At 32.4% G+C, this 11017-nt stretch overlaps 1 protein-coding gene across 1 annotated transcript; it reads left to right on the forward strand.

The window, feature by feature from the left end:
• Positions 1-3949: 3949 nt before the first annotated feature.
• LOC115237673 lies at positions 3950-10544 on the forward strand. The gene is made up of 5 exons (XM_029810878.1): positions 3950-4351; positions 8750-8936; positions 9277-9434; positions 9522-9641; positions 9825-10544. Exons 1-5 carry the CDS (start codon positions 4332-4334, stop codon positions 9985-9987), a joined length of 648 nt encoding a protein of 215 aa, XP_029666738.1. The 5' UTR covers positions 3950-4331; the 3' UTR covers positions 9988-10544.
• Positions 10545-11017: the final 473 nt, after the last annotated feature.

Consider the following 11017-nt stretch of genomic DNA (forward strand, 5'->3'; position numbering starts at 1 on the left):
TCGACGTTCGAGTAGCGACCGCATCTCTCTTTAATTTTTAAAGTCGAACGTTTCATTTTATTCTTGATATATACTTTTATTTCTTTGCGCACTCCACCAATACGATATGAAAATAATACAATAATATAAAGATTAATAGGCAAAGTAATAAGTTTTTAATTTGCTTATCTCTAAAAATCGCCTTTTTTTCTAAAGATTAAATGTATATTGTTTATAATAACTGTATGTATAAATTTCCAAAGAGAGTTTTTCGAAAATTCTACTAGCGTTTAGTTTAGCATTAGTTTTTGTACACTTTCTTCTGAAATGTAAAATAGAATATTTTAAGCTTTATCTTAATTTTCAAAAAAAAAAAAAAAAGAAAAACTAAAACATAAGCGAATAAAAATGATTAAACACAATAACGCATGTTAAAATGAGAATGTGAATGTTAAAACATAAATGTTATTTCAGTTAGCATAATTATTATGTAACAAATCTGTATTAAGAAAAACCGATAAAATCGGCATTATGATCAAATTTCAATACATCCTTTTTCATCTATTGTACAGTTTTTAAAAAGTTTCTAATTCAATTTAATTCCGTTAGAGACAAAGAATCTCAATTAAATAAATTTTGATAAAAAATTCCTATAAAATAATTAAGTTAACAAATATCATGTTTAAATAACATGTTATATGTACATATATAAAATTACGCTTATAAAGACCACATTTGATAAGGCAGATCTTAATACCCATTATAATGTAGCTTTTATATCTAATTCGAAAATTATAAAAATAAGTAAAAGTATTAACGTGTTTTTTTTTTTTTGTTATATATATCAGAAAGAAAGAATTGCATATTTTATCATATGTTTATAAAATTTTAATTATATGATAAATAAGAAATATTTCAACGCGTATTTTCTTAAGCAGACGGACGGTAGATGACAGCACAAATATCGCATGGAAATCGGTATATATTTCATATTAACTTGGAAGAATTCTATTTTATCATCTTGTTGAAAAAGGGAAAGTAAAATTAATTTTTGAAAGTAATAAAATATTCCGCCAGTATAGGCTGAAATATGCAAATTCAAAGTAGTAAACAGATAAATTAAACGAACCGAATCAATAAAGAATTAGTAACTTTTATTAACACGTTTTCTGCGTTTACTATTATGCGGTTTATTTTAATAATACTCGGGGAAAAAAACCTACATATAATCATATATATATATATATATAATTATATATAGAATATATACATATGTATGCTCTATTTCAGGAATAATAAGAAGAACAATTAAAAAATAATTAGAAGAATAATTCTTGTGTTTATTTCTCTTTTATGAATAGTGTATCTAAAATAATTTACTATTATTATTTTAGTATTAACCTTTCATTATCCTTTGCAGTTTAATTTGATCTATAGAGTAGAACAAAAAATGTAATTCCATTTTTATTAATTTACCATTTTCATAAATTTACCATTTTCATAAATTTTCAAATATATCGATGGAAAAATCGCGATGTGATTTTTCGCCGATATATCAAAAATCTCCATAAATTTACATTAATGTGAATTAAATAACATTGATGAATTTCTAGAAAAGTAAGTAGTGAAAGAATGGTCCGCTATCTAAATAGACACGTACCAAACGTGTTTGTCGAGGAAATTGAATATTATTATGGAAGTGAAGTGTCGATGGCTCGATTGGATGGATAGATAGAATCGAGATGAACGATCCGAGGCGCCAACCGCTCCCTTTAATAAGCCGCGAGCGACTTCGATCAATATATCTGTCAATCAGGTACGTCATCAGAAACTTTCCTTTAGCGCAAGTCGATCTCGATATGGCGCCTAGCCGAATATTTAATTTATCTCCTTACGAGAAAGCACAAAAGAACCGATTACAAGAGATTACAAATTAATGTGAAATCCGTTTGAACAGGCGCTTTCTTCTTCTTTTATGGATATCTATGTCCCTTTTGAGATTAACATAGCACAGTGCTTTCTCTTTCCTATTCTCATTTCTCTCTATTTTCCTTCTTCCGATATTTAATTTTAGTTTACTCTTGTATTATTAATTATTTAATTATATATATTTTATTTATTTAATTATAATTTAAAAAAAAGATTTTAATCCAACTTACTCCAACTGCAAAAAGACATTGATAATATTGCTTATATTAGAGAATTAATGTTTTCAAAGAAAGTGGATTGACGAGTTAATAAATTACATAACAGAAAGATCAAAATATTTTGATTTTTATATAAGCAGTTGGAGCCGAAAAGCATTTCTCTCTCTTTTTCCACTATCATTCCACAGATCTGAAAATTCTAAACACCATTAAATAAGTTGAGTCCGCTGTCTTTTATCTTAATGGCAAATTTATTGGCAAACCTAATATTAAAACATTTTAAGTAACATTTTAATGCGCATATATTATTTTCTGGGTAATAAATAATTTAAAAAATTAAGCAAGACGAAAGAAAGGGAGATTGCTTCGATCTTTACGATCGTCAAGATTCATTGATCCTTGATTTCTTTCGCGCAACGCTGCGACAAAAGAGCATATGGCCGTAGGATTCAACAGGATGCCATGGTATTCTCGCCTACAGTATCTTGTGCTGTACAAGTCTGTGCCTTTACTTTCACTGCTGATCTGATCTAAGACACGTTGTCTCTCAGGGCAATCCTCCTGCATCCCGATGAATCGTCAGGGCGATCTAAACATCGTCGCGTATCAGAACAGAAGATGAATAATTGAGTAACGTTTCACGAATATCGATTGACCGATCGCGATCATGCATCTCTTTCAATCACAATCGATTTGTTCCTATTGCCTGTTGGACAATATCTTTGCCGTGCCATCAACAGACAGCACAACCATTGGAATTTGAATTTACATCGTGCTGGGCGAAGACGAGTCGCGAATGCCAGAGGCATAAATTTTGCGAAACGCGTGTGTGTATTAGCGTGGACAATCGAGATATTGAAAATGATAAGGAGAGAACACGGGAGAACGGCGAAAAAAATATACGTGGGGAAAATATGATATGCGACGCGATCATCTCTTAAACTTTGGATGAAAAAGAAAGGAAAAGTTACACGACGGAAGTTGATGTTTTTGTCTCCTCGAGAAACAAAAAGAACAGAAAAATTGATTGAAATTTAATTATTCCTACTATTTCACGAAAAACAAATTTCATATCTTAATTCTAAAAAGTCACGTGGCTAAGTGTAATTATTTAATAACGATATTCAAATAACGATTAAATTAGCATAACGTTTTTGCTCGACGCATTTTTGACACAAATTTTATAGTATTATCAGCATGAAATAGTAGATATGTTTAAATAGAATATCTCTTGTTGCAATATATTAGTAGCGCAATGTAATATATTTTAAATTTGGGGGGTAATTACTCGAAAATGTGACGTTATCGAAAAACAGTCATTAGTTATCCAGAATTGCAGAATATTTAATCGAAACTCAACGCATACGTTGCATATGTTTTTTTGCGAAAGAAAAGAAAATAATATCTTCGAAAATATCGTCGCGTCAATTTATCGAGCAATGTACATTGATTCGTCACCGGCATATATGGAAAATGTTCTGCAATCGATACAAGAAGGTGCGTCATTGCCCAAGGGATCGTTGATTCTTTTTCAAATCATGATCTCTCTCTCTCTCTCTCTCTCTCTCTCTCTCTCTCTCTCTCTCTCTCTCTCTTTAACGCTGTTCGAAAAATATTATTCTTCTTGTAGTAAGATAACACAAATGGCCACGTCTCTAAAAATTGCAGTTTTTAATTACAAAAGACCATACCGATAGTTATGCAATGTCTTATCGCACTACGATATGTAAATCATCTTTTATAAAAATACATTCAACGGATTCAATTACCCAGCGGGCTTACAAAGTACACGAGTAACGTGCTACTCGTTGCCTCCTTAGATTCGTGCGAAACCTAAATCCGTGTATTTACGGTGTATTACACACGCGACGTGAGGGGGTGAGTATACGAGTATCATTAAGGATACGTTGGAGTCTCACACATATGCTATCGCGAACCGTGCACGGGTGGTTGTTGGCAGAGTGAGAGTGCCATATATATAGAGAGAAGGGGAAACTCGCCTCGGCACTCCAAAGTACACAGCCTCCGCGATTACAGTGGTGTGCTCCTTCGGTTCCTTCTATTCTGTTGTCGCCTAATATCCATTCTTCGGGCCAGTGGTAATAATCAGCCACAGATAAGTGGTTTTCCGCACGTCGCAGCCGCCAAATAAGGCCACGACATCCGCAGAACCAACACAATTTCTACGACAGGCCGCCCGACATCATGAAACTTACATTGTTCACGTGAGTACGCGCCATTCATGGCTCACAATTCGAGACAATCGAATGTTTCGGTGTAAAAATAAAACTTGTATAAAATTTATGTGTATTAGAGATACAACTTTAATTTAAAATAAATTTCATAGTTTATAGATTCTTACTTTATTATAGCATTGAACTACTTAATATTTCTCACGATTTCTCTCTCCATAATAAACAAATATAATCGGAATCACGCCTGTCTTTTGATATTGTGACTGCAGATGATTATACTTGCGCATAAATAATAAATTATCCTAATCGAACAGCTGTTTGGCGGTATTATTAAATAGGAATAAGCGGCAAAAAGCTCTGTTTATAATTTTAAATATATCTATTTATTCACACACATCACGTGTATCATATTATTTGACAATATCAAATGCTCTCTGATAATCAAATAGTGCAACAAGAAATAAGGATGCAAAAAAAAATTTTAGGCATTGTTACACCGGCCAATTCTGATCATACCTATAGATTACAGATCACCTCCGGTGACCAACCTGAATAATTCCAAGGCCAGTTATACATTCGCAATTGAAAGGTATACCTGCTACCTATGCGCACTCGTTGTCTCAGGCTTAATATCTGTAATTGAAATTGCTCTGCCGGAAATTGCGGCTGCCGATAATTTTCGATCGCGAATGTAGATTGATTTATGGTATTCAACAGTCAATATATCCCGAATTGTTTAACATAATATTTCCATACGAATTGAAGATAATGCGTTCCATGATTCGACCATAAAACATGGGCTTCAATTTTGTAAGAAGTTATTCACCGTGTTTCATAAATATTTGTTTATATTGATTATTTCACGTTGCACACTCGCGTTCAACGACATTTCGATCGGATTCATACTCAAGTATGCTGCAAGTCATATACTTTTGATTTGTATGTGTCTGTATAATATGTATAATAATGTATATATTAATAATGGCATATGCAAAGTTTGCATGTTATGCAAACGGACGGCTGCAGTAGGTCGAGTTCTTTCCTGGTTCTGACCAGGAAATTGATTAGAAAAGTAACGGGAGAGCGAGAGCGCATAACGGCGATTATTACTGAGATCAATTAATATATGTATTACACTAGAGAAACAAGAAATTTGTATGGCTTGAATATCGTTGTTTCTCCTTGGCATTATCCTTACGAATAATGTATATCAAGTATCTTCGCTTCTGCATTATAAACCAGCAAAAAGAATAAAACAGAAACAGAATTTATTATATGCTGAAGCAAGCTTTCTTAAGAACGCAATAAAAGTGCATTAAATCTAAATTTATAATACAGAATTAAGAAATAAAGAAATATTTAGAAAGATAAGAAGAGATCAATAAATATAAAGAAAAGAAAGAAAGAAAATGATTAAAGAATAAATTAAGCTAAAAGAACAAAGTTAAACGTGATATTTTAAGTTTGTGCAAAAGAAATTTGAATATATACTTCACAAACACAATTCCTGATTTGCATTTTTATAAGAAAAGATTGGAAACTTATTTTTTAAATATGTTGATGTTAACGATAACTCTATTTTAATTAACAAGAAATTTTCAACTCTTTATATGGCAAACGCACAATAAATCTTTTCCATTAATTTAAAAAGAAAAAATATGTAAAGAGAAAGATGAAGCTAAAATATAAGAAAGAATGATAGAGAAAGAGAGAGAGAGAGAGAGAGAAAGAGAAGGAGAAAGAAAGATGAAAGGGATAATGGCAACGAAATTTCTTATGCACAACGGAAGTAATGGGTTCCCATGCATTACGTTAACGATATCCTTTAGATGGAATAATGCGAATGTAATCGCTTCCTTCCAAGGCAAAGTTCTAACAAGTTTAGTGATCCTGTGACGCGATAAAATCGGACAGGTATGATAAATTATTTTATTCCCGAGATATAAATAAAAATTTGCATACGTTAGGAGATTATGCTAATGAGAAAATATATTCTGCATTAGGATAATTTTGTACTTTTGCGTATGAAATTATATTTATTAATTATTATCCAGTGACAAAAAGAAAAAATAAATTTGATTAGGATAACAAAATTAAAATTGTTATTGATGCAATGTATAAGTTAAATAACACGCATAGCTTTATTGCAGAAAACGCGAGCAATTAGCGTTTACGAAACGTGTGTCTTATTAATCATGAAGCAAGTATGGAGATAATTTTAGTACCTTTAAGTATAAATATGTTTGTTGTCCTGGCTAACGATGAAAGCATGATATCACGCGATAATAAGCGATAAATAGTGATGCTGTTTCGTTTCGAAAAAAAGACGGATTTTTATCCACGACATAGCGAGAATATTTAGAAACAGAAGAATATTAATTAAGCGTCAGCTAATATATTCATAATATAGAAATATTCATCGAAAACATTATTACGACATATTATAATAAATGATATGCGTTATTTTCAATAAGCTTTACAGAGAGAGGGAGAGAGAGAGAGAGAGAGAGAGAGAGAAAGAGCATCATCATCTGCGGGATATAATTTATTCTTTAGAATTCCTTAGCAAAGAACTTAATTATTGCTCGCGAATAAAGAACTTCTGTTCAATAAAGTAATGATTTGGATGCAACATGTGCGATCCACGTGGTTAATGTCATGTCTGCGTAAACACAACCATAATACGTTAATGATTTCAGATATGAAGGATTTAATTTAAATTAATCTTGAATGCAATTATTGTGATTACATTTAATGATTCAGAGAATAAAATTCTGACTATAGCCAAGCTTCGAAAAAAATGTGATTCATGCGATTTTGTCGATTCATACAAAGATAATTATTCGAAAGAATAGTTTACTGATATTTTTTTCACGAAATTAAAAAGTGTATAGAAATTATTATTAAAAAATATTTATAATTTTACAGAAACAGTATCTCTTACGAAATATTCTTTCAAACGATAACGAATGCCTTTGTCATCCTCTAGAATGTCGTCATTATTCTCGTTCCAATTCGTGTTTCGAATTCGTGTTTTCGCAATCGTCCAGCGCGTGGATATTCCTATGGCGATCTATCGATCGGGATCGCCGGACTTTTGCGGATCCCTCGAAATTTTGCCTTCCCTCCCTTCAACTCTCTTTTCTTACCCGGGGCCTCGAGTTTGGCTGGTTTTCTTGACATTTGTGAGCCGCCTCACGTATATGAATGTCCCGTCGTAACGGCGCGGCCAATCCCGAACAGTGCGGTGTGCGAGTTGCACGAGCAGAGAAAGTAAGTCTCGTGTACGTGAATATCACAGGTCAAAATCCACCTGGTGTACACGGATCTACTATCACGCGAAACGAACGAACACGCGCTGCGCCGAGCCACGTCGAGCATACGTAATAATCGTTGCAGCGCATGTCTCATGAAGTAGGATCTTTCGTCCTCGGATTCTTTTTTTCGATTCTGGCGAAAGTTGCGGCTAGGAATTCTATTTTACTTGTGTTCTGCACAAAACGTTGCGTGAAAACAATTGCTCGATGCATCTGTTCCAGAAAAAAAAAACTTAATCTCTTGTCCCCTTGCGAATGAAAATTGTATACTTAAAATAAGCAGAAAGAGATGTAAAAGTTTAGAAACTTATTTTTTAGAGAGGATTAACAAAACTCCAAAATAGTGAAAGAAAAAAGTTCTTACTATGTAAATAAGAATAAAAATTTAATCGAGTTGTAAAATTGTTATGTATATATAGAAGTATTCTTTAATATAACAGTAGGATCTTAAATAAAGATTCCTTTAAAAAACATAAAAGTCAAAATGTGGATTATATAAGAAAAAAATTCTAGAGAATTTTCTCTCTGTAATGCATAAGAATGTCTCCTGTTCTTTTAGTTCCTAAAGCTGCATAATCTCGCGCGCTCTAGCTTCTGAATTCGCAGAGCAATAATCTGACTTGCATATATTTTGCCGTCTCCTAAATGCAACCTGTCAATTTAACCGCAATAAACTTGTTTCGCAGCGTTACGTACTTGAATAACATTTTTTTTTCAATACGCGACAGCACAGATTGTTTAGTGGTTTTCATACGATCTTTTGGTCTGGCGCCTTCCTCTTCGACTAGAAGGAAAATAATTTTCTAAGGACGTAATCTGCATGCTGGATCGCGTGCTGCAATCTGCAGCTAGTTCTTCCGTAATTCTTGTAATATCTATAGATTTGAATTTACAACACTTATGCATAGTTTTCGTGCTAGATACTTGCACTCATTCCATTTTTATGCACTCTTTGAAAAAATCTCCATTCTAGCATGTCTGTAATTGAAGGACCTATTTTAGAAAATAAAAAATAGAGCTATTGCATGTCACTTCATGTTAAACAAAGTGAATTATAAAGTAGGCTAATACATAGACAGAAATTATAATATGCATAACGTATTTTTTGCAGAATCTTCGCTCTCTGTATAATAGCCGTCTGCAGATCAGCCGAAGAGGAGGAATATGATTATGAGGAAGAGGTAGCAGCACCGGTGACGCCAGCACCGACAAAACCAGCAGGTAGTCGGCTAGGTGGTCTCTTATCCTCGAGAGGACGAACTAATGTAGCAACTGTAGGGAAGAAAAAAGTATCACCGGTGAGTCTACTGTATTTTACAATTAATGCACTGATTTATATTGAATATATATTTACGTTTATCCCAAATATATTTTTAATATATATATATATATATATAATATATATGAAACAAACAATATACGAGACAAGGTTTGCAAAATATACACTTATATAAAAAAATAAAACATTATATATATGAAATGTACAGATATTGTCAATAGTTTTATTTGCGAACAAATCACGATTAATTAATTATGATTATATTAAAAATTGGATCTGATATTTATATTTTTGTGTGTGATATCTTGATAATAGAATATATAAAATAATCTTTTTGTTTTCTTCTTTTCATTCTTTAGACTCAATCAACAACATCGAAACCGGTAGAACAAGCACCTGAGGAAGATGACGTGGAAGGCGAAGATGGGCTTGAAAACAGTCAGGAACATGAAGCTCCTACGACAACGACTGAATCTGCGAAAAAGCTTCGTAATGCTGGTGGCGTCAGGCCGTTTAGGTAACTATTTAGTGAAATATTCCCTCCTTAGATATTGTATAATATGCAGACATTTTTCTAACAAATATGCGCATAATATAATTTTAGATCAAATGACGATCTCTTGGCCGCCTTGAAGAGGAGAAGAGCGCAGACCGGACCCAGCAGTCATTCACGGGAAACTGCTACCACGCATTCTGCAGCAGAACATACAACAGCAAAGACAAAGTAATGCAACGTGATAAAAAAAAAGATTTATATTTATATTATATCTAAGTCTTAATAACGTTAAGTATTTTTCTATTTCAAAACAAAAGTAAAAGTACAATAATTTTTTATAAAGATGATTATTTTAACTCTCGCATATATCTTATGAAATATGTTATATGTGAATTGAATAATGTGTTTCAGAGCTAGCACAAATAATCGTAACAAAGCTAGCGCAGGTGGCGAAACAAGAACATTAGGGCGCGGCAGGTTCGGAGGAAGAGGAAGTAAGACTGTACAAGAGGAGGTCGAGGAGACTCAACAGGAGGAGGTCCAAGTGAAACCTAAAGCATATCGCAGGGGTTAAATCAATCGCCAATCCGTGTGATGATACTTGTTTGAACTTGTTGAGATTTCTTAGAATACACATTAATTAAATTTGACGACTTAAAAACTGCGTTGAAAAACTATGTCGTCTTCTATATTGCAAAGTTCAAGATCTTTGTAAAACGATCTCGTCAACGAATTTCTCACAACAAATGTGCTGCTGCCGTTTCGGAGCAAAAGATCAATTTTTGCATACTCGAATTTTCGATAACATAATTAATGCTATATATAAGGATTTTTAATATATTTTGGGTACATGAGTCATATAAGGATATTACGTCTTTCTCGAAGAATGGCAGACTTTGTTCGTGTTTTGCCACACGGTATCAAAAATATGAGCGGTATCAAAAATATGAAGAAGAAATTGAGAAGTCAGCGTATTAATTATTATAATAGGTGCTAATTGGAAAGAACAAAGTCTTCCTCTTTGCTACTAAGTGATGTATATATAGCAAAACAATGCCATCCCTCAAGTACTTAAATCTATTATATAAATGTAAATTAATATGACAATAAAGTGTTTCTGGAAAACGACTCTATTTCATGCTGTCTTTCAATTATTTTCGCAATACAAGTTTTGACAAAACAATATTTTATAATTAAAATAATTACTTTAATTATATTATTTGAATGGAGAAGACGCGAAATGTAAAATGTGACGAGTTTAAAATACAAACTTATTTAAATTTAAATTAATATCTGTGAAATCATACCTTTTAAAATGTAATTTTTTTTTTCGAATCGCGTATATCGAAGTTTAAATAGTGATAACAAAATTTGAAATATATAAAAGAAATATAAGTGTAACATGGATATAATATAATGGCTGTGGGAGATTTTCAATTTACGTATGCAGATAAAAATATAGCTATTTTTAGTTGTGATGTTAAAAAAAAATACATTATGTATCAATCAACACATTTAAGAACTCCGATAATAAGCGCATTCGACTTTTAATTAATCTGATCGGCGTCTATTGGCACAACATTTTCCATTATTGTCTTGTCACA

Source organism: Formica exsecta, unplaced genomic scaffold, assembly GCF_003651465.1.
Source record: "Formica exsecta isolate Colony F162 unplaced genomic scaffold, ASM365146v1 scaffold303, whole genome shotgun sequence".
Classification (NCBI taxonomy): domain Eukaryota; kingdom Metazoa; phylum Arthropoda; class Insecta; order Hymenoptera; family Formicidae; genus Formica; species Formica exsecta.

Bases quoted from the DNA above. Each gene is read 5' to 3' on its own strand.
- LOC115237673 (XM_029810878.1), top strand. From the start codon at position 4,332: ATGAAACTTACATTGTTCAC. The intron at 8,937-9,276 runs GTGAGTCTACTG...TTCATTCTTTAG, and splicing joins GGAAGAAAAAAGTATCACCG to ACTCAATCAACAACATCGAA. The intron at 9,642-9,824 runs GTAATGCAACGT...AATGTGTTTCAG, and splicing joins CATACAACAGCAAAGACAAA to AGCTAGCACAAATAATCGTA.